This window comes from Notamacropus eugenii, chromosome 5, assembly GCF_028372415.1.
Source record: "Notamacropus eugenii isolate mMacEug1 chromosome 5, mMacEug1.pri_v2, whole genome shotgun sequence".
Lineage (NCBI taxonomy): Eukaryota > Metazoa > Chordata > Mammalia > Diprotodontia > Macropodidae > Notamacropus > Notamacropus eugenii.
This window is the reverse complement of record NC_092876.1, coordinates 54546969-54574375: the sequence shown is the minus strand read 5'-3', so window position 1 is coordinate 54574375 and position 27407 is coordinate 54546969. Positions and strand designations below refer to the sequence as shown.

The window sequence follows — 27407 nt, the reverse complement described above, 5'->3', positions numbered from 1 at the left end:
TTATGCCAGGTTCTGTCTCTTCACTTCTGCTGCTTCTGACACTGCCAGACCTCCGCTCTGGAAGCCAAGGATGCCAAAGAGGCTAGATGGGGGGAGTGGGAAAAAGCCCAGTTAGAATGGGTGGGCTCTAGTACCACTTCTGCTATTGGGTTGCCTTGAGCAAATAATTTTCCCTCTCTGGGGCTCAGTTTCCTCTTCTGTACAATGAGGAGGTTAGAATTGGTGAGCTCTTCAAGCCCTATATTCCAATATTCCATGCTATAAGATCCTGTCTCACTTTAATATTCTTTGTTCTTTCTCTATTTCCTCCCAGCTCTGATAACCTGTGTTCTAAGGTTCCTCCCAGCTCTGATAACCTGTGTTCTAAGGTTCCTCCCAGCTCTGACATCCCGTGTTCTAAGGGCCCTCCCACCTTTTCTAGACCCTTCTCAGACATCACTGTAGCTCACCTCCTGACAACCCTGATGCTTCTATCTGAACCCTAGCCTTTCTTTTTTTATCCTGATGCTGCCCCTACCATCTGTTGCCATCACACTTGGAATCTGCATTTGCAGAACTGCCCATGACCTCCATGCTGGCAGCTAACCCAGTTCAACTCCTGATTTTCTGAACTCTTCCATCTCACCCCGCATGGTTATCACCCTGGTCCTTTTCATTTCCCTTTGTGTCTTGTTTTGCCCAATTAGAACAGAAGCTCCTTGAGAGCAGGCACCTTCTATTTTGCTTGTATTTGTAAAGCACTCAGTAAGCTCTCAATAAATGCTTGACCTAATCTTCATCTAATCTGTGTCTCAAATTCCCCCTTAATCTAAAAATCTATGTTCTAAGGTCCTTCATATATTTTTCAAAGTAAAAGGATTTCATCAAGTAGCATAGTAAGAAAAGAAGTCATCAGACACTTTCTTCACACTCTCCCACAAATATCTGCCTCATCAGTAAGAAAAATGCTCTCCCCTAGGGAGCGTATGGGGAGAAGCCTCCACATGGGGACTCTGTGACCTGGACACCGGTGAAGGATGCTGCAGACCCACCAGTGTGTTCTGGTGTTGCCATTGTGTTTCCTTCCATGCCTGAGGTCCTAAACACTGCTGACACTGTTCATGCTAACCTTGTATGAGTCTCTAGGCCCAAGGCCTCTCCAAAGCTGACTGAGCTAATGCCACAAGGCTAGGCCAGGTTCTCACTTTCCAGGGGAGCACGGCTACGGCCTGCTCTGCCTTCCACAGACCTAGATGACTTCAGACGGCTGGAATTGTTCCATAAACCAGAAGGAAAGCACCCTGTGGGTGTCTTGTGGGCCAGTTTGCCCTTGTCTGACTTGTGGTGTCTCCTACTAGGAAAAACTGCCCCAAACCTGAGTTTTCCACTAATGAAAAGATGGACAGTTAGGACTTATTAAGGAAGGGAATGAAGCATCTGTAATGACATTATAAAAAGCTGCTTAATTTTTAAATGTGTTGAATTATACATTATTTAAAAGTAAGGCATGATTAAAAGATACTGAGACTGACTTGGTGCTGTCATCCACCTTCCTTTCCTTACTTTTCCTATGGAGTCAGTCACAAAGTATGTTGTCAGTGGCACTTCTGCAATGTCCTTGATATACAGAGTATTATATAGCCAGCTCAAAGGTGTTTGCAGGAGATGATTGTTAAATTGTCAATATGGGCATTTCCACCTGAGATACTGACAGATGTCACCAATTAGGGCTTAATTGTTTTGTTGATTTCTAGACTTAAGAAACTGATGGAAGAAATTGGCAATGATACTGATTAAACTGTGGCAAACTGTATATCTTCAGAGAGTCAGTTGTTACATATTTACCAGCATGTTACTGCTAGTATCCATCCCTTCCTGTCTAGTCACATTATCATCTTCCTAGTGCAGGCTCTAATTACTATCCTCCAATTATTGCATTAACCTCCTAATTGGCCTTCCTACTTTCTCTACCACCCCCATCCATTTCTTATTCCACTGACAGCAATAATAAATAAACAAACATTCATTGAGTGCCTACTGTATGCCAGGCATTGTTTGAAGTGCTGAATATACAAAAGGAAGCAAAAAACAGCCTCTGTCCTCAAGGACCTTACAATCTAATGGTGGAGAAAATACACAAATAAATATACTAGACAACCTATGTAAAAAAAAAAAAAAGAAATAATTAACAGAGAGAAGGCACTAGAAGTATTTTTCTTACACATAGATCTGACTACATCAATTTTCAGTGGTTCCTTATTGCTCCCGATTAACATTCAAACTGTTTGGTCAGTCGTCTGAGCAACAATACAACTTATCCCTATCTCATTTTACCCCTCTCTGAGCTCTGTATGCCACAGTCAAACTAAACTACTCTCTGTTTCCTGTATATCAGTCATACTTTCCCATCCTCATACCTTTGCTCAAGGTATGCCTAGAATGCTCTTCCTTCTCCTTTGTCAAATGTCTCCCCATCCTATAAAGCCCAGCATAAGTGGTCCCTCTTCCTGGAAACCTTTCCTGATCTCTCATCAGTAATTCCCTGCTTCTTCAGAGGTCATATAGTGATTTGCACCTTACTATTGTCAAGATGATATAATATTGGATAGTATAGTTACCCTTTCTACTAGTTATCTCCTTGAGTTCAGGAGCTGTGTCTTACGTCCACTTTGTATCTGTCCTGCTCAGAGCATGACGGTAGCAGAGATATGAGTTTAATTTGAGGTTAGATCAGAACTCATGCCTTCAAATGAACTTGGGAGCCAATCTTGAATTCTCTCTCTGGAGCTCTTGACCAAAACAGTTGGGGAACTAATTAATTCATCCTCAAAACTATAGGCAGGCAGTGCTAATTGGGGCAAATCAAGAAAGTTGAGTTAAGATGGCTTGCACCTCAAATGACTTGCCTGGTGGAGAAAATACCACATTTAGGTGGCAATTCAATTCAATGAGTATACTACTAGCTATGTTACTAGTTACAGTGGGAATTGTTCTGTATCTGGCATCTGAGGACCTGAGTTCAAATTCTGCCTCTGAAGTTTACTCCCTGTGTGCCCTTGGACAAGGCCCTTAAACTGCTCTAACTTTGGTTTCCTTGTTTGTAAAATAAGGAGATCAGATGAGATAAGGACTATGAAAAGGTCCAGAGTGTAGCCAGGACAGTCTTTCCAAGGGATGAAGTCCAGGGCTGGAGTGAGTTTCTGGGATGAAAAAGTTTTTAGAGGCTGGTAGAGAAGGCCTGTAGGCATCCAGAAGAGACACAAAAAGGAGTCTCAAGGCTGAGGGGGAGGCCAATGAGAACTTCCAGTTAAGGATGGTGCCAAGCAAGCCCTTTCTTCATTCCTCTCCAGATGACACTCTGGGCTTTTTTTTTTTTTTTTTGCCCTGCCTCCTCCTGGGGCACCCACATTTCCCTCCCACTCTCTTCAGTTTCCTTTTATGTGTTACCTTCCCACACCAGGACATAAGCTCATTGAGGACAGGGTCTATCTTTCTATCTGCTTCTACTTGCATTCTCAAATGCTAAGCTTAGGAGGTTAGATGGCCCAGAAGTTGAGAAGACCTGAGTTCAAATGTGACATCAAACACTATTGGTATGACCTTGGGCATGTGACTTCACCCTGTTTGTCTCAGTTTCTTCATCTGTAAAATGAACTGGAGAAAGAAATGGTAAACCACTCTAGTAACTCTGCCAAGAAAACCCTCAAATGGGGTCATAAAGGGTCAGACATAACTGAAATGACTGAACAACAACCACAAATTATTGGGCTACTAATTGCATCTATTTTAAAACCTACACAGAAAATAGAAACTTAAAAAGGATCAGATATATACGAAATGATATTTGATCTAAGAGTCAACAGGGAGTCATTGGAGTTTATTGAGCAGGGGAGTGACCTGATCAGGTCTTGTTTTAGGAAGATGTCTTTGGCAGCTGACTGGAAGATGACGTAGAGTGGGGAGAGGCTGGAAGCAGGGAGAGCAATGAGGGTCTGATCTATGGCAGGGACTCGAGTGTGAATAGAGAGAAGGTGAAAGAAATGCAGGGAAGGTGGTGATGAGATGCGACAACTGTTCAGTTATGGGAGGTAAGCAAGAAAGAGCAATCGATAAAGATGCCAAGGTTGTGAACTAAAGTGAGTGGAAGGGACAGGGGTTGTGTGTCCTCAACTGAAACAGGGAAGTTCAGAAGACAGGAGGGAGGAAAAAGAGAAGGAGTTCTATTTTCATAATGAGTTTGAGATTTGTCCCTATTGGAGATATTTTCAAAAAGGTGTTAAGGCTTCTGAAGGAAATTTCCAAAGAGGAGTTCCAAAAATTATCAGAAATGATAATTTTAGTGTATATGCATATGTATATATATATATATATATATATATATATATATATATATATATATATATATATATATATATACAGTTTCTGGAGGAGGAGAAGAAGAAGGAGAAGTAGAAGAAGGAGGAGGAGAAGAAGGAGAAGAAGTAGAAGAAGAAGGAGGAAGAGAAGAAGGAGGAGGAGAAGAAGAAGAAAAAAGGAGGAGAAGGAGGAGGAAGAAGAGGAGGAAGCCCAGAGGGAGTGTCACTGTCTCTCCATTCCCCTATTCCTTCTGATTATGTTATATGAAAGATTGCACCAGTAATGAACACTGCATCCAGCCAGGAAATGAGAGAGATCTTTTTGGATGAATAAATTCTGATCTGTTTACTGATATGAGGAGGAGATGTTTTGAGAGAGTAGAAAGAGTGCTAGCTTGGGAATCGAGGAGATCTAGTTTCTAGGTCTGGCTCTGTCACTCATTTTCAGTGTGGTCTTGGGCAACCATTAGAGGAGCCATTTAATGACTCTCCTTTTAAATCTGACCTCAGACACTTACTAGCTGTGTGACCCTGGGCAAATCACTTCACTTGGTTTGCCTCAGTTTCCTCATCTGTTAAATGAGCTGGAGAAGGAAATGACAAACCGCTCCAGTATCTCTGCCGAGAAAACCCCAGATGGGTCATGAAGAGTCAAACATGACTGAACAGTAACAATAACAAGCTTCCGCTTATGAACTCAGCATGTTCCAATTTGCATTCTGCTGATCTGTGTTCATATCTCACCACATCTATTAAGACTGCAAACTCCCTGAAAATAAACGTGACTATTTTTGGAAGGAATGAGTACCAGATGACAGGCAGAATGATGTAATGGAAAGAATCTGAGTTCTGATTTGGAATCAGGGACTGCCTCTGACATTTACTGACCTCTGAGTCTTGGTTTCCTAATCTGTAAATGGAGGTAATGATACCTGCTGTGATTCCCTCACAAGGCTTGCTATGAGAATCAGATGACATCATGTTTGTAAAGTGCTTTGTGAGCCTTAAATTGCTATATAAAGCCAGCTATTTTTATGACAATAACAATAATACGCAGAGCCAATGGGCCATAGTAGAAAGAGTGATAATTTTGGAATCTGAAAGACCTGAGTTCAAATCCAGCCTCAGATACTTAGTAGCTAAATGACTGCAGACAAGTCACTCAAACTTTGGGGTGTCATATTCCTAATATGGAAAATGAGACAGTGGGACTGCATACCAAGCTAAGGTGCTTTCTAGCCCTGTATACAGCATGGCATGATGAAAAGCATACTGAGTCTGAATCAGAAGACCCGAGTTCAAATGCTGCCTCTGATGCTTCCTCCCTATGTGACCTTGGGAAAGTAGCAACTTCCTTGAGCCTTAGTTTGCTCATCTCTAAAATAACAAAGATGGATTAGATGGATCATTAAGGGCCCTTCAAAGTCTGTGATTTAATAAGTTATAGTTCACTGGTTGCCATCTGTGTTGGAGGAGAGTTAATGAATCAGGTTAAGTCAACAGGTGTCATTAAGGATTTCCTTTGGGCTGGGCAATGTTCTAAGGGCTGGAGATACAAAGAAGGGCCAAAAAACTACCCCTAAACCCAAACCAAACTAGCAGTCTGGTAGTGGAGACAACACGTGAACAACTTTGTACAAACAAGATATGCACAGGACAGGCTGGGATGATAAATAAAGGGAAGCTGCCCCCAAAAAGAGGGCTCAGGAAAGGGCTTTTTATAAGTGAACACATCAGCTGTTTGGACTCCCCCTCTTCCAGAGACTGCCCTGGAGAGGCAAAGACAAAAGTGAACCAGTCCCTCGGGGAGCTTAGTTTCATCAGGGGAGACAAGCAAGAGAATGTGTACTGGAATCCACATGGGGTCCCTTTCACTTGGCTCTTCTGATACAACGTGAGAACCCTGTTGTAAAAACAGTTATTAATTTGCCAAGTAAACCCACTGTTGTGAATGGCATTTCCTTTTCCCAATCCATTTTCACTTCGGGTAGGTTCTAAGGGTAGACTTGTGAGGCCATTGATGCTGAAGCCTTGGAAGATATTTGAAAAGAAAAGCACTGTAGGAGATAGAGAGGGCCATGTCACATCTACCACCATCTGTCTCCTTCCAAAATTGGAAACTGATTTTTTCCTTGAATGGGTGTTTTTGTGGCTTGGAGCTGGTCCCGTTTCCCACACTAAAACCAAGAGGCTGTATGTTGTCTTACCTTCTGTGTACTAGGAGTGAATCTCCATTTCCAATGTTTAGTGTAAAGATTTTCCCTAATAGATGCCATTTCAAAACATCTCATTAACATCCCTAGGTGGCTGCCACCATCCTGAATGCCCCTGAGATTTCTCCTCCGTCACTGTCTCCTAAGCAACAAGTGACTAATCTTTATTTTTCAAGAAGGATATGGCTCCATGAGCCTGGCCTATCACTTACTTAAAAGCTATCACCCCCTATGAAAAGGAGAAAAGACAAAATTGCCCCCTTGTTTATTTTTTAACAGAACACTTCTTTTTTAAAAATTTGGATCTGGAATGCACCTAGTTTAACCAGTCTTGTCACAGGACCCTCTCTGAGGTGAGATGGCCTTTGACTGAGGTGCTTTTAATACTAAAGCACTTTGAATACTAAAGTAATTAGAAACAATAAAGGCAGCCTTGGAGTAGGGAATAGAGGGCTGTCTTGAAGTCAGGAAGGCCCTGAATTCAAATCCTGCTTCTCACAATAATGACTGTAGATGCTGAACGTAGTCACTTACCCTTCTCAATACCCCTGACAGTTCTCTAAGAGATCAGCTACAGACAAGATGCAGATCCAAAAATGACAGAGAAAGTTTCCAACCCCAGAATTCTCCACCCCAATGAAATAATAAATCTGAACTTTCTATCTCTCCATAATGAACAAAGCATCATGGGGTGGTAGAAAGAGAAATGAACTTAAGAGTCCAAGTCCCTTCTCTGAAAAGCTATGGAACCTTGAGCTAGGTCTAACCTATCTAAACCTCATTTTCTTTATCTGTAAAATGGGTTTATTTATAATATAATTGGTAATTTATACATAATATATAACATATATTATATTGTATATACTTTATAAATATACTATATATAATTTATATATCATATAATATGTATAATTTATATATTACATCATATATAATTTATATATTATATTGTCATATAATTTATATATAAATTATATTATTTTATACTATATTATATTATGTAATATATTACATGTTATCATATTATATATTATATTATATATGTCATATTACATGTTATATATTTATAATATATAGTAGGCATTTGTATAAGCCTTATACAATGTAGGCATTTATAAAAAGCCATATATAATGTATATCTAGCATTTATATAGGTGCTTTAAGATTTACAAAATACTTATCTCATTCGATCCACACAAAAACCCTGGGGTTATTATCCCTATTTTACAGATGAGGAAAGTGAATGAAAGAGGTTAAGTCACCTGACTAGAGTCTGAGCTGGGTTTTGAATTCAGATCTTTCTAACCACAGGTCCAACACTCTATCCACTGTACCACCTGGTTAGATAACAATATCTGTATTCCCATGGATGTGAGAAAAATGTTTTGTGGGCTTTTTGAGGCATAAGCCATTATAATTAAAACAAGACAGACCTGCCTCACACAGTCACAAATTCCAGTCTGTAAGGAATACTACTTCTGTAGCAGATGGGTTATGAAGATAGTGGGCAATGGTGTTTCAAAAAAAAAGATGATTCTGGAAAGAATGACTAGACACAAGCAAGGGATTGTAGTGGGAAGAACATTGGATTTGGAATGGAAAGAACCTGTGTCAGATCTCATCAGCCCCTTCTTAGCTGTGGTACCTTGGATGGATCATTTCCCTTTTCTGGGTCCAAGTTTCTTTATCTGAATTTGGATCAGATGACTTCTATGGTCTCATCCAGCTTTGATAGTCTATGATTCTCTGACTCAAGGAACATGCTTCATAGTGCTATATGCATATATATATATATATATACATACATCTATACACATATATATATATATACACATACATACACCTGTGTGTGTTTTATATAAAGAATATTTCTTCCCCTCTGTGTTATTTTGTCTTTCTCTTGAATGATTACCTCAATGGCTTAGTACTCTCTTTCCTTTGTTCACCTCTTCCTCTTCCCTCAGGAAATGCTTCTGAGACAAGTTCAGTGGCACAAAGAGAGAAGCCCAAATGTGGAGGAGGACCAGTGGAGTTCTAGTCCTGCCCTTGGTTCATCTTGGTGAGTGACCCTGGGCAAGTCCCAACTTTCAGCTGCCCCAGGCCACTCTCTAAGGTATAGGGGAGTTGCCCATCTGCATTAGCCAAAGGTGCTCCAGTGACATGAGGGTTGTATTTGGGGTCAGAGAACCCACGCTTGGACCTTGTTCAAGTCCTTGACTGTCTCTCACTCAGCCTCAGATGTTTCTTGTATAAAATGAGGAGGTTAGAACTAATGTCCACTCTTGGAATATGATATTCTAGAAGTCAAAGGAGCTAGGATGAAAACCAAGAATTACCTACCCAGCAAAACTGAGTATAATACTTCAGGGGAAAAATGGTCATTCAAGGAAATAGAGGACTCTCAAGCATTCTTGATGAGAAGACCAGAGCTGAATAGAAAATTTGACTTTCAAACACAAGAATCAAGAGAAGCATGAAAAGGTAAACAGGAAATAAAAATCATAAGGGACTTACTAAAGTTGAACTGTTTACTTTCCTACATGGAAAGATAATATTTGTAACTCTTGAGACTCTTCTCAGTATTTGGGTAGTTGAGGGGATTATCTACATACAGACAGAGGGCACAGGGTGAGTTGAAGAGGAAGGGATGATATCTAAAAAAAGGAGTGAGAGAGGAATATATTGGGAGGAGAAAGGGAGAAATGGAATGGGGCAAATTATCTCTCATAAAAGAGGCAAGAAAAAGCTTTTTTCAATGGAGGGGGAAAAGGGGGAGGTAAGAGGGAAAAAGTGAAGTTTACCGTCATCAAATTTGGCTTAAAGAGGAACTCACGCTCAATTTGGTATGAAAATCTATCGTTACAGGAAAGTACAGGAGAAAGGGATAAGTGGAGTAGGGGGGATGATAGAAGGGAGGGCAAATGGGAGGAGGGAGTAATTAGAAGTAAATACTTTTGGGGAGGGACAAGGTCAAAAGAGAGAATAAAATAAATGGGGGGCAGGATAGGATGGAGGGAAATATAATTAGTCTTTCACAACATGACTTTTATGGAAGTCTTTTGCATAACTACACATGTGTAATCTATACTGCATTGCTTGCCTTCTCAGTGGGGATGAGTGGGGAGTGAGGAAGAGAGAGAAGTTAGAATTCAAAATTTTAAAAATGAATGTTAAAAACTGTTTTTACATGTAATTTGGAAATAAGAAACACAGGTAATGGGGTATAGAAATCTATCTTAACCTACAAGAAAGAGGGGAAGGGGATAAGAGAGAGGAGGGGTGTGATAGAAAGGAGGGCAGACTGGGAGAAGGAATAATCAGAATGCACAGTGTCTTGGGGTGGGGGGAAAGGAGAGATAGGGAGAAAATTTGGAACTCAAAATCTTGTGGAAATTAATGTTGAAAACTAAAAATAAATAAAAATAATAATAAAAAGAACTAATGCCCACTAAGGTCTCTTCCAGTGCTAAGTCTACGAGAACTTGAGGTCTCCATACTGATTAAATCAAAGGCCCAAATCTCCCCAGCTCTCCACTTATGCTCACACAGCTTACCAATGTAATGGAGAAGTAAAGCCTTGGACCCTACTGGCCAGTCTACCCATCACAATCAGAAAAGTTGCAAATGTTCCAATGAGAGATGGTGAAATTCAGGAATTAATTACTATTTGAGAGGGGACTAAATCCCTAAAGGAAAGGGGTTATAGTTTAAGGGAGTCTATACGACATGGAAACTTTGGTAGGGAGTAGGGAATCTTACCTTTAAAACAATGTCTGAATTTTCATGCCTTCCAATGGTAGTATATCTTCTCAGGAAAATAAAGCCTTCTGAGCATTTTAAAAAGGCTTTCATGATTGCTGTTCTCCCTACAAGATTTTCATTAAAAAATTAGTTTGGTTAGGAGAAAATCAAGTCTTGAAATTACTCAGAAATACACAGTTTGGGAAACTAGGATCTAAGCACAGTAATATTTATGGAGTCCAGAGTATGGCATTTGTTGAAATTGTCAAAGAAAGGGGAGATTGTGACTCATCTACATTAGGATTGCATTATTGTATAAAGTAGGGCAGAGGTACTCCAAGTGTGGTCTCTGGACCCCTGGGGGTCCCTGAGACCCTTTCAGGGCATCTGAGAGGTCAAAACTAATTTGATTTGTCATTTTTCAGTTGTGTCTGATCCTTCATGATCCCATTTGGGGTTTTCTTGGCAGAATTACTGGAATGGTTTGACATTTCCTTCTCTGGCTCATTTTACAGATGAAGAAACAGAGGCAAATAGGGTTAAGGAAATTGCTCAGAGTCACACAGCTAGTAAGTGCCTTAAGCCAGATTTGAACTCAGAAAGAGAAGTCTTTCTGACTCCAGGCTTAGTGCTCTATCCACCTCAACACCCAGCTGGCCTTCATAATAATACCAAGACATTATTTACCTATTAAAATCCTCCTGCCTTTTCCAACTACTATCTGTATGAAGTCAGATTTTCCTTTTTTACTTCAGCCAAAACAACATATCATAACATTCTGAATACAGAAATAGATTAGAGAATCCAGCTGTTTTCTATTAAGCCAGACATTAATGAGATCAAGCAATCAATAAAAAACATTTATTAAGCACGTACTAGGTGCTGGACACTGCGCTAAACTATCAGAAATACAAAATGAGGTGACAACATGTAAACATGTATATGAATAGTATTGTGTATGTATATATATATATATGCATATACATATAAAACAAAGCAAGCTATTTACAGGATAAATAAGAGATAATTAACAGAGGGAAGGCCTTAGAATTAAAGAGGGAGTAGAAAAGACTCCCTGTAGATGATGGGATTTTAGTTGGAACTTAAAGGAAGTCAGGGGTAACTAGATGACACAGTGGATAGAGCACTGGGCCTGGAATCAGGAAGACAAGTTCAAATCCAGCCTCAAACTCTTACTAGCTGTGTGACCCTGGGCAAGTCAATTAACCCTGTTTGCCTCAGTTTTCTCATCTGCAAAATGAACTGGTGAAGAAATTGACAAATCACTTTAGTATCTCTGCAGTGAAAACCCCAAATGGGGTCAGGAAGAGTCAGACAGGACTGGAACAACAACAACGGAAGTCAGGCTGAGATGAGGAGACGGAGCATTCCAAGCATGAGAAACAGAGAAAATGCCAGAGCTGAGTGTCTTGTTTGTGGGACAGCCAGGTAGGCAAGGTCATTGGATCAAAGACTATGGTTTGGGTGTAAGAAGAGAGGAGCCAGATACAGCTGAAAACCAACCAAACTACACAAATCTGGCACAGAGTAGGTGCTTTGTAAATGATGGGAAAGAGAACAGGACTTAACACAGAAGCATTTGATCCAGTCAAATTCTCTAAGAATGTCCGAACCAGTTTCATTTATTTTTTGCTCCCCTTTGGGGGTCAGAGGACTCACGATTTTTAAATAAGTGAATCTGGCTGTGATGACGGTAGTAAGTATGGCATGTGATGGGGAGGTAGTTGCTGGAAGCAAGATTGGAGAAATTTTTTTTCTATAAGAAAAACCTAGGGAAATGTTTAGATTAAAAACAAGCATAAAACAAACCAAATTCTAGTGGTTTAGACTTTGAAATTGTTTGCCAGAGTGCTATCCCAGACAACAAAGGATAAAAAAGGAAGAGAAGAAAGGGAAACTGGATGCTTTATGGGGGACTCCAGTAAGTACAAACTACAAATATGTCAGACACCTAATGGCCCACAAGCCCTCCTGAGGGCAAGACAGTGTGTTCTGTAGCCCTATATTTCCTTTGCCTATTAGACTGCTCTGAACATGATGGCATTAAGTAATTGTTTGGAGAAGGAAGCAAAGAAGGAAGGCAGAAGAAATCTGGGTTCACTTCCTTTCCTATTCTCCTTAAGTCTTTGGGATGATTTATTCCAAAGCACATTTTTAATGTTAGAAAGGCCTTGTAGCATGATGGGAAAAAAATTATAGAGAAACTAACACAATCAGAGAATCATAGAGCTGGAAGGGACCCTAAGAGGTCATCTTGGACAACCCTCTCATTTAACTGATGAGGAAACTGAGGCAAAGAGAGAAGTGACTTACTAAAGGTCAGAATAGTTGACTTTCCCAGCTGCAATATATTGGTTAAATCTCAGTTTCCTCAAGTGTAAAATTAGAATTTGGGCAGTTAGGTGGCACAGTGGATTGAGCACTGGGTCTGGAGTCAGGAATACTTGAGTGTGACCCTGGGCAAGTCACTTAACCCTGTTTGCTCAGTTTCGTCATCTGTCAAATTAGCTGGAGAAGGAAATGGCAAACTACTCCAGTATCTTTACTGAAAAAACCCCAAATGGAGTCATGAAGAGTCAGACAATGACTAAAACATCAACAACAAAAATGAATCTTGACCAATGAAAAAATCACTTTGTAAGCTGCTTATAAATGACTTATCCAAACTATTAATAAGTTGGAACGCTATTTTGTTTTGAACAGTAGCCTACTTCAAAATATTGTGAAATATAATGCATAAACCAAATATTATTTGCCAGTTTTTACCTAAAGACAACAAATGGAAATAGTTTGGACACAAATTATCTTCCAGACCATATGGCTCACCAGCTATGCCAAGCTATATGAGTGAAATCGTTTTACATTTTCCCAGAAGGGGACTAAAGAGGTGCTATTTTATTTCCAAACAAACTCAAGCTCGCTTTCAAGGAAGAATGAAAGGAAAGGAAAATACAGTCACTTAGTCACAGATTGAATCTGAAGGTAAACAAGCCAGAATCAGAAGCCCTTGAATTCTATCAACTTTACAAAGCAAACTTTACACCCTGTCTCCCAGGGGGACTGTACCTGGAGCAACTAGGAGTTTAGTGATAAAAGTCTGCTAATGTCAATAAACTTTTCAGGCCAGCAAATATTTATTAAATATATACTATATGCAGGGCAAGAGGCGATGGAGGAATGGAGAAAGGGCTAGCTTTGCACTAGGAAGCCCTGAGTTCAGATTCTGCCCCTGACACATATTAGCTTAGGTGATCATGGACAGGGCATGTCCACCCAGTGCCTGAAGGCAATGCTCTGAAAATATAAATAAATACCAGAAGAGCTGCTGATCTTTATCACTGGAGCACAGGTTAGAAGATTATCGATTCAAAGGTGGAAAGTGACCTTAGGGGTCATCTAGGTCAACTTCCTCATTTTACAGATGAGAGCACTGTGGCCCAGGGAGAAGAAATTCCTTGCTTGACTAGCAATAAGGGCAGAGCAGGGATTTTGAAACTGGGTCATCTGTCTCCAAATCCAGCACTTCTCCTAGTGTACAAAGCGGTTTCATGTTTAAGTTCAGGATCCCAAACAATCTCCCTCCCTCTCTACACTGCAGCCTCAAACTGGGCTCTCTACTAGGTGTTGGGGACATAAATATGGAAAATGACAAAGTATTTGCCCTCAAGAAGTTCAGAGTCAAACATCCTTATTTTGATTATTTCTGTTTTATCCCGGCTGTATTTTGTTTGTACAGAGGTATTTGCATTTTATGGCCTCTATTAAAATCTGAGATCCATGGGGACAGGGACTGCCTTTTGCTTTTCGTTGTATCCCGGGGTTCAGCATAGTGCCTGGCACATAGTAGGCGCTTAATAAATATTGGTTATTTACTTATTATCTCCTCCATTAGAATGTGCGCTCCTTGAGGGAAGGGAAGGTGGTGTATGTAGCCTTTGTACTCCAAGTGCTTAGAACAGTGCCTGCCACATAGTAGGCGCTTAATAAATGTTTGCCTGACCATGAAAGGAGAGAATGAATGAATGAACAAAATCTGCTGTAGGTGGGATGGATAGGGAAACACGCATCCAGTTTGGCCAAAGATTAAGGTTCCCGTGGGAGGGTCCGTCAGAGAACACTGGCAGGACCCAAGACCGGAAGGGAGGTGGTACTGGGGATGGGATGACTGGGGGTCGTATGTGTGTCCGGAGGGGCCCGGATCTGGTTGGGGTGCAGGGGCCCCCGAGGGTTGGACGGGGCACCTTCCTTGACCACGTGGGCTGCCCTCCGCCTCCCGCGCCGCCTTCCTGCCCTCCTTCCCCCACTCGGTCCTCTACTTACGGGGCTGGAGGAGGCGCCTCGCCCTCCGCGGAGAGGAGAAGGGGAGCCGGGCTGGGGGGCGCTGCTCAGGTTCAGAGGCAGGTGGCCAGCCGGGAGCCCCGCGCGCCGCTGTCCTGTGTACGCTGGTCTCCATGGCAACCGGCTGAGGACCGTCCAGTCCTGGCTCCTGAAGGAGGGAGGCAGGGAGGCGAGGCCGGTGGGCGGCCTCAGCCGGGAGATTCGCTGAAGTCAGGGTGCGGCCGGTGCCTGGCCCCAAGCCCTGTGCCCAGGACGCCCCTCCAGCGCCGTGGTCAGGCAAGGGCTGTGTTGACACTACCAGCCCCAGCTCGGGGCAGTAGGATTGACCCTGGACTTGGGAGTGTGGGCAGCTGGGTTCGAATCCCAACTAGACCGCTAATTTACTGGGTGACCTTGGCCAAGTCCGTACCCTCTCCGAGCCTCAAGTGTCTTCAACTGTAAAACGAGGACTAAACTTTGCTCCTACGATGCCAGGAAGCTGCGGGGGAGGCTTCAGGGTGGGTGGGATGTGATTCCCCTGACTCTTCAGCAGATGCTGACTTTTCCGCCTGGTGACTGGTCCTCCTTCCCGCTCAGCTCTCTGCTCGGGGCTGTGGGCATGTCCCTGCAGCATCCCCTGGGCTGCCTACTCTCCTAGCGCCTGCCTCCGGCTCCCTTCAGGGATTTCAGGCCTCTGGAGTGTTTTCAAAACAAAACATCTGTTTTGCCCAGTGCAACCCAAGGAACAAACACGTTCTTCTTCATACAAGGAGGGGGCCAAAGGCAGGCAGGCCGTCTTGGGGTTCTTGGCTAACATAATGACAGTCACCTTTAAAGGCTTTTAATATGCACTTTCCCCACAACAGCCCTCTGAGGCAGGCAGCACCAGGATTGCAAGCCTTCTTTTACAGAGGAGTAAACTGAGACTCCAAGTTTACTAACCCGCTTTTATAGAGGAGGCAATTTCCAGAGGAAATAACTTTAATTCAAACTTTGTGGAAAGTGCCCACCAAGATCACAGGACTGCAGATCTAGAGTTAGAAGGCATATTAAGAGATCATTTCTAGCCAGAACCCTTTCATTTTACGGATAAAAAAACTGAGATCCACAAAGGTGAAATGACTTGCCCTGGTAGCACACAAGTATCAGACTGGAACCTGAGTCTTCTGATTCCACATCCATCAGTTTCCATTTTACCTTTGAGCTAGAAGGGACCTTGGAGGTTGTCTTGTCCACTCCCTTCTCTCTTTTTTTTTCTTCCAGAATTGAGGTCTAGGGCAATTAAGTGATTTGAACAAGGTCATACATACAGGAGGAGTGGCAGGGGGAGGATTTGAACCCAGGTTCTCCAACTCCCAAGCCAGAGTTCCTGCCACTGCACCTTAGCACACAAAACTTTAAGTGACAAACAGTCACCTTAGCCTCTCCAAACTCCCCAGCTCCCTTCAAGGCTTAGCTTAAGTACCCCTGCTCCAAGTGACCTTTCCTGATCCCTCTCCCCTTCCCCTCAGCAATTCAGAAATTGCTTTGCACTGATTTTTACATGATCTTATATTTACTTCAATCGATCAATAAACTGGAATTATTGGGATCACTTAAGTGATGCAGCAGATAGAGTGCTGGAGCTTGGGGTCAGGAAGACTCCTCTTCCAGAGTTCAAATCTAGCGCCAGACATTTATTAGCAGCATGACCCTGAGCAAATCACTTCACTTGGTTTGCCTCTGTTTCCTCATCTATAAAATGAGTTGGAAAAGGAAGTGGTAACTCCAGTAACTTTGCCAAGAAAACCCCAAATGGGATCAAGAAGAGTCAGATGTGACTGAACAACGCAAAATATCTGAAAATATCTGTACACTCTTTGAGAGGAGATACTTTCATCTTTTGTATTTCTGTCCCTCATTTCTAGCAAACAGTAGGCTCTTAATGCATGCTCATTTCATTATCCACCCCCCCCCCCATCCCCAGTTGTCTCCTCCTTTTCAGTATCCAATGACAGCCTCCTGGTCACCCAGATTCACATCCAGATACCTAAGAGTCTTGGATTTCTCACCATCTGTCACTCCTCCACATCTAATCTGTTGCCAATTCATGCTGCTTCTGCCTTTGTAGCATCACCCAGATAGACCCCTTCTCTCCTCTGACCTTGCCACCCCTCTGGCTCAGGCCCTCATAGCCCCATACCTGGACTATTGCCATAGCCTGGGATGAGTCTGCCTGCCTCCAGTCTCTCCCCAGTCTAGTCCAGCCTCCACTCAGCTGTCAAATGGATGCTTCCTAAAGTGCAGTTCTAACCATGTCACTATCCTCCCCCTCTCATTGAGTTTCAGTGGCTCCTTAGCACTCCCAGGATGAAATATAAAATCCTCTTTTTGACTTTTAAAGCCTTTCACAACCTGGTCCCTCCTTTCCTTTCTGGCTTCTTATTCTTTACTTGCCTCCCGTACTCTGGGGACCCAGTGACACTGGTCTCCTTGCTGTACCTCACAAAAAAACCCCACCCTATCTCCTGACTGGGCATTTTTTCTGGTAGTCCCCCATGCCTGGAATGCTCTTCTGCCTCATCTCAGCCTCCTGGTTTCTCTGGCTTCCTTTAAGCCCCAACTAAAGGAAGCCTTTCCCTAGTCCTCCTCATGCTAGTGCCTTCCCTCTGAGGATTCTCTCCAATTTATCCTATATATATTTCATTTGAACGTAGTTGTTTTAAGACCTCAACCTCCTGGAGAGCAGGGATCGTCTTTTGCCTTTCTGTGTATCCCCAGAAATGATAGTTGGCTGAGCTATGAATTGATTTAATAGTCAGTATGTCAGCCTAGGTCTCCCTGACTCCAGATCTGATACTCTTTCTATTTTCCCAGGTTGTGTCTGACTGAGAAACTTCCCAGGATGTCATCAGTTTTTTGAAGATGGGTCCTGAAATGGGATAGGGAGCAGAGAGGAACCCAACAGGATGAACCCTGGCTTTATATTCAAATCCTGACTCTTCAGCTTCTTACCTGAGTGATTTTGGGCAAATCATTTTTTAAAACTACTCTTGACCTCGGTTTCCCCATCTGTAAAGTAAGGGGGTTATGCCAGATGACTTGTGAGGTCCTTTCCAGCTATAAATCTGACGAAATTCTCAAGAGAACTTTAATTCTTCTTTGTTTCTTCCAAAATGTGTGATGTCATCAGTGCGGAGCAAGCTTTGGGACAATAGCTGAAACCTTTAATAGCCTGGAAGGATTGGCCAGAACCTCCATCTTTCAGCAGAACCTTTGAGAGCTCAGGGTCATGACCTCATCACAAAGATGCTCAAGAGTGATGAAAGCATAGCCATATGACTGGAAAGAGCCTTGTGGGCCATGTAGTTCAGAGAGATGGTGTATGTGGCATCCTAGACAACAGGCTAGACTTCCATTCTAACCAGCACGACCTGGGCTCAAATCCCATCTCTGACACTTATTGGCTGTGTGACTCTGGGCAAGTCATTAAACCTCTCTGGGTCTCAGGTTCCTAATCTGTGAAATAAAGGGATTGGCCAGATTATGCATGAGGAACCTTCTGTCCCCAGTTCTATGATCTTATCCCAACCCCTTCATTTTATTGATGAAAAACAGAGTCCCAGAGAGTCCCAAGGTCATAAGTGCCAGAAGGATTTGAAATCAGGCCCTCTGACTCAAGAGTCAGTAATCTTTCTGGATTAGAAAAGGACATTAGTGGAGGTCATCTGAGTCACTTTTTAAAAAAAAATAATTTTCTCTGCCAATTATGAGGGTATTAGGTTTGAAAAGCCAAAAAGAAACAAATTCATAAAATCATAGGGGTTAGAGTTGTACCTAAGAAGTCATTTTTTCTTTAATTTTTTAATTGATCTCTCTGTTTTTCTCTATCTCTCTCTCCTCTGTCTGCCTGTCTCCCTCCTCCCTCTCTCTCTCTCTCTCTCTCTCTCTCTCTCTCTCTCTCTCTCTCTCTCTCTCTCTCTCTCTCCTCCCTCTGTCTCTTTCTATGTCTCTCTCTGATCTCATATTTTCTTCTTACCCAGCTAGTGATCTCTGGTGACAATGGATAAAAAATAAAGAAAAATGCCTGTTCAACAAAACTGACCCACACAGCGATAGAATACCGTATATGTATAACAGTATATGTATGTCCCACACCTGTAGCCTGTCACCTCTGCAAAGAACAGAGAGAGCTTACATTTTCTTCTTCCTTTTCTGGAGCAAATTTGGTCTTTGTTGTTGTTTCTCCTTTTTGAAAAATCATTAATATCTTTCGCTTTTCTATCACCTTCAATTATCTCTTTCCCTCTCTCTCCCAGAGAGCCATCACTTCTAACAAAGAATAAAAAAGTGGAAAAAACAGTTCTGCAATTAGCCATCACATCAATGACACTATGGGCAGTGTTTGACACCAATGGGAACAGAGTTGGAGTGGATTTTGTCAACTTTAGAATAAAGGTCATTGCCTTTTCCTAAAAGAGCATAACACCGTGTCAGCTGTAGGTAACAGCTAAAGGTAAAGCTGGAAGTGATGGGTACTATAGCTGTTGTTGAGGACTAACTTCATTGGGCAGAGGAACAAGAAAGCCGAGAATCTGATCGCCTAGTTTGGTGGAGATGTAATGACCAGTGAAGGATTACTCAAGCAGAGCATGTTCAACTCAGCTGAACAGTGAAAACATCTGTTCAAAACAGATGCTATGATCATGAAGGAACTTTTATGAAAGTTACTGAGACAGAAAAGGGTTATCAAAATTTACATTTCCAGAGTTGTGAGTTACCCTGAGCAAATGGGTTTTCTATGCAACTGTGCTTCTTTGCCACAGTTTCTGTTTGCCTCCTCTCTCCCTGAGACACTGATAATGTTGGTGGGATTATGTGTCCCAGGCTTATTTGTGGATTGTGATATATTTATTATTTCTGCCTTTGCTCTATATGAGTACCAGTGATATAATGATTGCTTTTACCTTGATGCTAAGTAGATGGTCTAATAAGGGGATGCGAAATGGTGCAGTAGATAAAAGCGCTGTCCCTGAAATCAGAGGAACCTGAGTACAAATCTGGCTTCAGACACTTACTAGCTGTGTAACCCTGGACAGGTCAATTTTCCCTGATTGCCTAAAAAAAAAAAATAAAACCTGCATCCCCACCCCAAAAAATTCCTAATATATTGTTATTGTGAGTGGCTAGTTGTGGGTAAATGGAAGCATTCTGATGGGGGCTCTAGAGCGATAGTGATTAGTAGGAAGAGTGTATTGTCCAAAAAGATTGCCCCTAGAGCCTTGAAAAAATCTGATTGCAATTTCTTTAGAGGTTCAGACCTATTAGTGTGACAGTAGGTTGGGATCAGTGTGACAACACAGAGATTGAATGGCACGGAGAGGGGGAAATACCTTGAGACATTTCACTCAGGACTTAAATAGGTGTGCATATGTACATATGTGTGTGCATATAAAATATGTGTGTGAACATGTTATTACATTTATATATGCATATATTGTGTTTTCTCTGTGTTTTTGTGTATATTTTCATGTGAGGAAATCTAATAAGGGAGGGGAAAATCGCTGAAATGATCTAGAAGATCAGTGAAGACAGAAATAGATGAGTTTAGGAAACATCACACATGTGGTTTAGAGGCATGATATATAAAAGTGATGGGAAACTTCAGTGATCTGGCTGTCTGCTAGAGCTCTCTCTGCTAAAAAAAAAAAAAAGAGACAATTTTGGACTTGCCTTAAAGACAATTTAATCTTTCAAAAGGTAGAAGAAACAGCATGGGGGAAATTCTTATTTTGTATCTATTTCTCATCAATAAAATTGAACTGGCTATTGGAGTGGAAACGATTAGAACCACGGGGGGAAATGACATTCACTCATTCATTTAATGACCAATTTTAAGTGCCCGTTATGTATGAGGTAATGAAGATACAAAGATGAAACAAAAAAAATCATTTTATAATTTGTGACTAGTCCATCTAAGCCTGTCTGAGGATTTATGATAAAGGAGAGGAAAGCCAGGAATAGTCTGATAAGCATTCTAGATTTGGGAGAGCAGATTTCAGAGAATTCAGAGGAAGGGCAGATGGGATACCATGGATTAAAATTGCACCAGAAACATTAGCCTAGCATAAATGGGAAGTCCTCAAGGATGAAATTCTGAAGACTCAAAGGGAAATATTACCAACGTTGATTAAAATGAGAGTTGTCTGAAAAGACTGATGTGGATACACAGGGTACTCACCAATAAAATAAAATTTTTAAAAGAAGATGGAGGCAAAAGCTTACATCTAAGGTATGAATTCCAGAGCATAGCAAGGGCCTTCAAGAATGGTGTCAGGAGTGCTAAGTCTGACTGGCTTTGGCATTAGGACACACTTCAAGCCACTGCAGCTATCCTAAGATGGAAGGAGCTGCCTTTGGGGATAGCCAGATGAAGTTATCCTTTACTGAAGGTTTTCTAGTATGGAGTATGATGCAGACAGAATTCTTGTTCAAGTGTGGGTTGGACGCATGGCCTCTGGGCCTTTTCTAACTCTGACAGTCTGTGATTATGTGATAATAATGATAAATGCTTTAAGGTTACCAAGTGCTTTCCTTTTGAGAATGGGTGGTTCATGCTTTTTTTTTTTTTTTACTATTTATCTTTTAGAGAATTTGGGTTTTCATCATAAATTACCATTTTGCTAGTATCAAAGATGCAAATTTTTCTCACTACAGCCCTGTGAGACCACTTGTCACTCCATCAAAGGCCTAGGATTTCATTGACTTAGGAACTCTAAGGACAGAAACTTCAAATCACAAATCATGGCCCATGTCGAACTTGTCTGCAGTAGGGTGTTGTCTTTGGCTAGAAGGGTAAAATGACTTGGCCCAGGGTCAAAGAATACATCTTTGTGACTCCAAGTATAATACTCCACCCATTGTGTTAAACCATCTCAAGGCAGCTAGGACAAGAATTATTTTTCCCATGTTATAGGTGAAAAAATGGGGGTTTAAGGAGGTGAGGTCCCTAACCAGGATCCTATAGCTTATAAATGTAAGATCTGGGGCTCCAATCCAGGTCCTCTTGATTCCAGATTCAACATTCTGAGCATCTCCCCCGCCTCCTCCTCTCACTACACCACAGTATTTGTTTCATTTCACCTAAGACAGAGTACTCTTGTTGCAAGAAAACTCTTTGTAAACCAGGTCAGTAAGGGACGCAGTCTCTCCTCAATGTATACGTTTCTCCTTTTCCTTCATACAAACTATCCTGAAATTCATCCAGGGCTCAGCATTCTCTTGCCCAGGGCATCAGCCTGACCAAGATGCAAAGTACCTCCACTCCTTCCTTCTCCATGGTTTTGGAAAAGAAAACAGGCAAGAAATAGCAAGATTCTGAGTTATTAAGAATGCCAGAATTAAGCCAGTGACGGAGAGTAGAGTATTTATGGAACTTAACTGCTCCCTTGGGATTCTCAGGTCTATTAATAACCTGACCATATAAGCTTAGGAAACAAAGATCTTGTGATGCACACACACAGACTATTTTATTTTAATTAATATATAAGTATATAATATATAAATATATGTATACACACATATACACAAGGATCTTTATTTTACTTTAATTAACACATAACTATATATTATATAATCATAAATATATACATTTATACACACACAGACTCACAAAAATATCCAAAAGGTAAGTAAAGGAAGAAAGGTCAATTCCTTTCAAAATAATCATGATGATGAAGATATTGAAGATAATAATAATTCCCCCACCAAGCCTCTTCTCAAGTTCAAGCTTTTGTTCCCAGGTTTTGATCATCCATCCCACCTTCAAATTAGAATCCAAGGAGAGAAATTGCCTCTTCTGTATTCTTGGTCTAGTGCATTGCTGATGAGGTCTACACGTGTTTCCCATTCATTGCCATGGCAGCAGAACGTACTGAGCAGGTTCAATAACTCTCTGATTCTTCTTTCTTCCAAAATGACAAGGTGGCACTTGAGAAGGAGCATGAAGTAGGCTGTTTTTGGGAAATTGCACAGGCGTTTCCATGACCACTAAAACAAAGGCTCAGCTTTTAGTTTTAAAAAAAGTCCTGATTTGTTTCTACTCTTTTAATTCATTCCTTCGTTCATTTGTTTATTTAAACCATCAAGCATTAACACCAATATTGCTTGAGTGAGTTATGGAACACCATAGTCATTCCAAAGACTCTTGCCTCTTGTAGGTCGTCCAAAGGACTATGGTGGGAAGGGTCTGGGAAATTCACAGAATTTTACCAATGACAAATTATCCAAGAGAAGGGGTACAAAAGTTGTCATCAGAGAAATATCCAACTAGAAAAAGGATAGGTTGCTCAGGAAGTGAGGACAAGGGATAACTCTAGACCAGCTCTGAGCCCCATGGGCGTCTGTGTAGTCATCAAATGAATTGAAGGAAGACCTTCATCAGTGTTCCTCGCCTAGAAAATTGGTGGGTGGGTGTGCATGCGAGTGCCTCAGGAAAAGAAGGAGTTTTGCTCTGTATCACTGGAGAGCATCTCCATGCCTCTGAGATCATGGGCAACTAGATATTGATAATAGCTAAAGCATTTATATAGTACCACTTTACAAATATCTCATTTGATTCTTATAACAACCCTGGGAGATAGGCGATATTGTTCCCATTTTAAAATGAGGAAACTGAGGAAAACAAGTGACTTGCCAAGGGTCACATAACTAATAAGTGTCTGAAGCTGGGTTTGAAATCAGGTCTTTGAGATTCTGGGTCTAGCACTATAATCACTGTACCACCTAGCAGAGAGGTGTAGTGGGTAGTGGATAGAGTAGGAGAGTGGCAAGTTGACTACTCAGATGATCTCTTCATGAGTAGTATTGAAAGAAAAAATTTAAATAAATAGGGAATGAATGACAGAAAGAAGGAAGAAAGGAAGGAGAAAGAAAGAAGGAAGGAGAAAGAAAGAGGGAAGGAAGGAAAGAGTGAATGAATGAATGGAATAGTGGAAAAAATACTAACTCTAGGATCAGAAAGCCTGGGTTCAAATTCTGCCTCTTGTACTTACTATCTATGTGACTTTGGCCATATCACAACCTTCCTGGGACACGTTTTCCTCATATGTATGAGGGGTTGAACTATATGGCCTTAGAAATCCCTTCCAACTCTCAATCTACAATCTTATGAGTGAATGAAAAACATTTACTTACTTGTGCCTACTATGTGCTAGGTGCCATGCTAGAAAGGAAATATCTGAAGGGTAGGGGCCATCTCCTTTGTGTCTTTATGTCCTTGATGCCCTGCAAAGGTACAAAGTAAATGCTTATTGAATTAGATTGAATGGAATAATGGATTGGATGGGGTTCTTTGGGGATAAACTGGTGTCTCTTGGAAGGTTCCATTCTCTGACCCTGGATATTTTCACCAGCCATCCCTCATGCTTGGAATGGTCTCCTTCTGTATCTCCACCTCTTGGCTTCCTTCTCATCCCGCTAAGATCTACTTTGCACAGGAATCTTTTCCCAATCTCCCTTAATGCAGGTGCTTTCCCTCTGTTGATTACCACCAATTTATCACGTTTATAGCTTGGTTGTACGTAGATGTTTGGTGTGGTCTCCTCTATTAAGCTGCAGGGACTGTCTTTTAGGTTGTTGGGGTTTTTTTTTGTATACCTAAGGCTCTGCACAATGCCTAGCACCTAGTAGACACTTAATTAAATATTTGTTGGCTACTTGGTTTGACTTCCCTAATTCCCCATTCCTTCCTCTTTTTCTCCCTAGTTTACAGAGTCTGCCATGAATCCATTCTTGATAGAACACAATGAGAATTCCTTGAAACATCTCACTAGTTTTAAAGTCCTATTGATGCCTCAAGGCTGTATTCCAAACTTGACTGTTTTTGCTTCTCCTTCCTTCTTGAAGAGGATCATGACATCAGGAAGGTGATGTCGTGACATGCAAGTGACTTGGATTTAAGCGAGGGAGGGCCACCAGCCTCGCTTTCTTCTCTGGAGCTATCTGGGTCCAGTAGTGAGATATAGATCAGGACAAGTGGAGAGGGCACTGGGATTAAGGCATGGTTCTTACAAAAGGAATCTAGGTCATAAACTCCAAGATGTCTTATAAGGTTTTAGTAATTGGTCCTTTGGGCAGAGCACCTGCAGGTAAGGGTAGGATACCCAGTGTACACAGAAGGAAGGGAAGGGAAAGAAGGAGGAAAGAAATAAGGAAAGAAAAGAAGGAAGGAAGGAAGGAAAGAAGGAAGAGAGAAAGAAAGAGAAAAAGAAAGAAACTAAGCTTTGATGCCTTTATAGCAAAAGAAGCAGACTCCACTTGTGGGAAAGGCATCCTAGGGAATGCTTAACAAGGATACCTGAGAGATCTTGGGAAGCAGAGAGAGTCTGATGTTTTATATGCACCTTGCCAGTGCCATTACCTAACTCTAGCTGACATGCTCATTAATTTTGCCCTCTGACGCACTTTGGCCTGTTTCTTCATTTGCTTGGCAACTCCATTAGACTCCTGAACTCCCCAGCTTATAACCTGGTAGGTAAGAAACAAATTCCCCAAGGCCAGAAAGGCCTTCATTGTGAATGTAGTCCTTCTCCAGATCCTAGCCACCTTCAGAACTCAGCCCAAATGCCACCTTCCTCAAAGGGTCTTTTCTGGTCGTCCCAGCTTCTGCTGTCTTTCATATGGGATTACTTCCTATTTACACTGTATAGATCTCAATGTCTATCTTTTGATATATTTATCAAGTGATAGAGATAGAGATATATAGACCCATCTACATAGAAATAGAGATAGATCTATAGAGGGAGGTATAGAGAGATTTTTATACATATAGAAATACTGATAATTCTATGTAGAGTTACAGATGTATAGATATATCTATATAGCAAGTTATAGATATGTAGAAAGATCTATAAATAATCTATAGATAATCTATAAATAGATCTATCTATAGAAACATATGGACTTATGATCTAGAAAGAGATCAATCTATATAGAGAAATGTGGATATGTAGAGAGAGCTATATAGATATATTACTAGATCTTTAGAGAACTATAGTTAGATCTAGATACAGATATAAATATGTAGATGGATATATATTGAGATACAGATCTATCTATAGAGATGCAGATTAATCTGTATAGAGAGCCATATTCATCTATAGAGCTATAGAGAGATTTATATATAGTTACATATGGATCTATCTATATAGAGATAGGGATTTTAGATCTCTATAGAGAAGTATAGATAAGGGCATATATAGAAGTATAGAAATAGAGAGAGATCTATATATCTTTGTATTTCTCTAATTGGACCTTGTATATATATTTGGTATATTAAATATATACATTTACATATACACACATACATACACACATATACATACATACATACACACATATATGTACATATATATATATATACACACATATATCCCATTAGAGTGTGCTCTCTTTGAGGGCAGGGACCATGTTTTTGCCCCTTCTTTGTATCTCCAGTGCTTAGCATAGTGCCTGGAACATGGTAAATGCTTAATAAATGCTTTGTGACTAACTCAATCAACATGGATCTCACTTTTGGAGAAACTGCTTTGATATTCAGGCCCTCATTCTTTATTGTGGCTGGGCTTCTGCCATCTTCCTGGGATTTTCTTGCTGCTGGCCATGTTCTTTTCTCATTTAAATCTTGGGATCATAGATTTAAATCTGGGAGGGACTTTGACCGTCAGTTAATTCAGTCTCCTAATTTTATACTTGAGGAAACATGAACCAGAGGTGTGAAGGGACTTGTTCAAGGTAAAACAGGCAGAAAGCAGCAGAGTTGGGATTCGAACCCAGATTCTTAGAGCCCCAAATCCAGTGCTCTTTCCATTGTACCACACTCCCTCTTTACAATGCTTTCCTGCTATCAAGGTCCATGAATCTCTTCTCCTTTCCTCCAGGGACCTCAGAGTTCCAGCCAAGTCTCCTCTTCTTACTAATTAAGGAACCTGAAGAGAGGTGAGATGATTTGCCGAAAGTCACAGAGGTAGTAAGTAGCCAGGGATCAAGTAGGGGTCAACTCCTGATATTCCTCACCAGTGGCATCTGTAGCTAGGACTGTACTTTTCATGATTTTTAAAAATGGTTTTCATAATTTTTTCATGAAAATAAAATTTTCATGTTTCAGATTTTCATGATTTCAAGTCAAAATCTGTTAACTGGAGGCCAATGAAAGATAATACAGTTCACCATGAATGTAACCTTGTGCTGAATCATCTAATAATCAGACAAATCAACAGTTGCTTATCAATTTGTTCAAATCTGCATTTTTTGTAGGCTAGTGTCTCTTACCCTGGGCAAGTCATGTCACCCTGTTTGCCTCAGTTCCCTCATCTGTAAAATAAGCTGGAGAAGGAGATGACAAAACTCCAGTAACTGCCAAGAAAACCCCAAATGGGGTCACAAAGGATCAGGCATGACTGAAAGACTTGAAAAACAACAAAGAGTGTTACTTACAGTGAGGCGCACCTGTAGCTCTAAGCAGCAAACTGTTAAATGGCATAAAACAAAGCCTATAGCGTCTTTCTTTCATCTTATGGGCAGGTTTTACAGAGCAAGGTTGCAGCTAACCTTGGATATCTCATTCATGCAACCATGAATTAATTTTTTAAAAAGTACTAAACACTATGTGCCAGATCCTGAGCTAAGGCTGGAGATCCAAATATAAGCCAACAAGTCAGTGCCCACCTCAAGATGCTTACGTTCAAATGGACTGAGAGCCATAAAGAAAAACTTTAAAAGATAAATACATGTGGAGGCAAGA

General features: G+C 41.2%; 1 protein-coding gene across 6 annotated transcripts in view; it reads right to left on the bottom strand.

The window, feature by feature from the left end:
- Positions 1–15324, bottom strand: part of FHAD1 (forkhead associated phosphopeptide binding domain 1) — a 178866-nt gene extending 163542 nt beyond the window's left edge. For 2 of the 6 annotated variants that reach the window (XM_072608943.1, XM_072608945.1), the window contains exons 1-2: positions 14630–15321; positions 10307–10413 (exon numbers count right to left, since the gene is read on the bottom strand). In XM_072608943.1, the coding sequence (XP_072465044.1) occupies positions 10307–10413; positions 14630–14762 (240 nt within the window). In that variant the 5' untranslated portion in view covers positions 14763–15321. Of the gene's footprint in view, positions 1–10306; positions 10414–14629 lie in introns of all 6 variants that reach the window. The other 4 variants (XM_072608946.1, XM_072608948.1, XM_072608944.1 and 1 more) reach the window with 4 other exon arrangements.
- Between the last annotated feature and the right edge of the window lie 12083 nt (positions 15325–27407).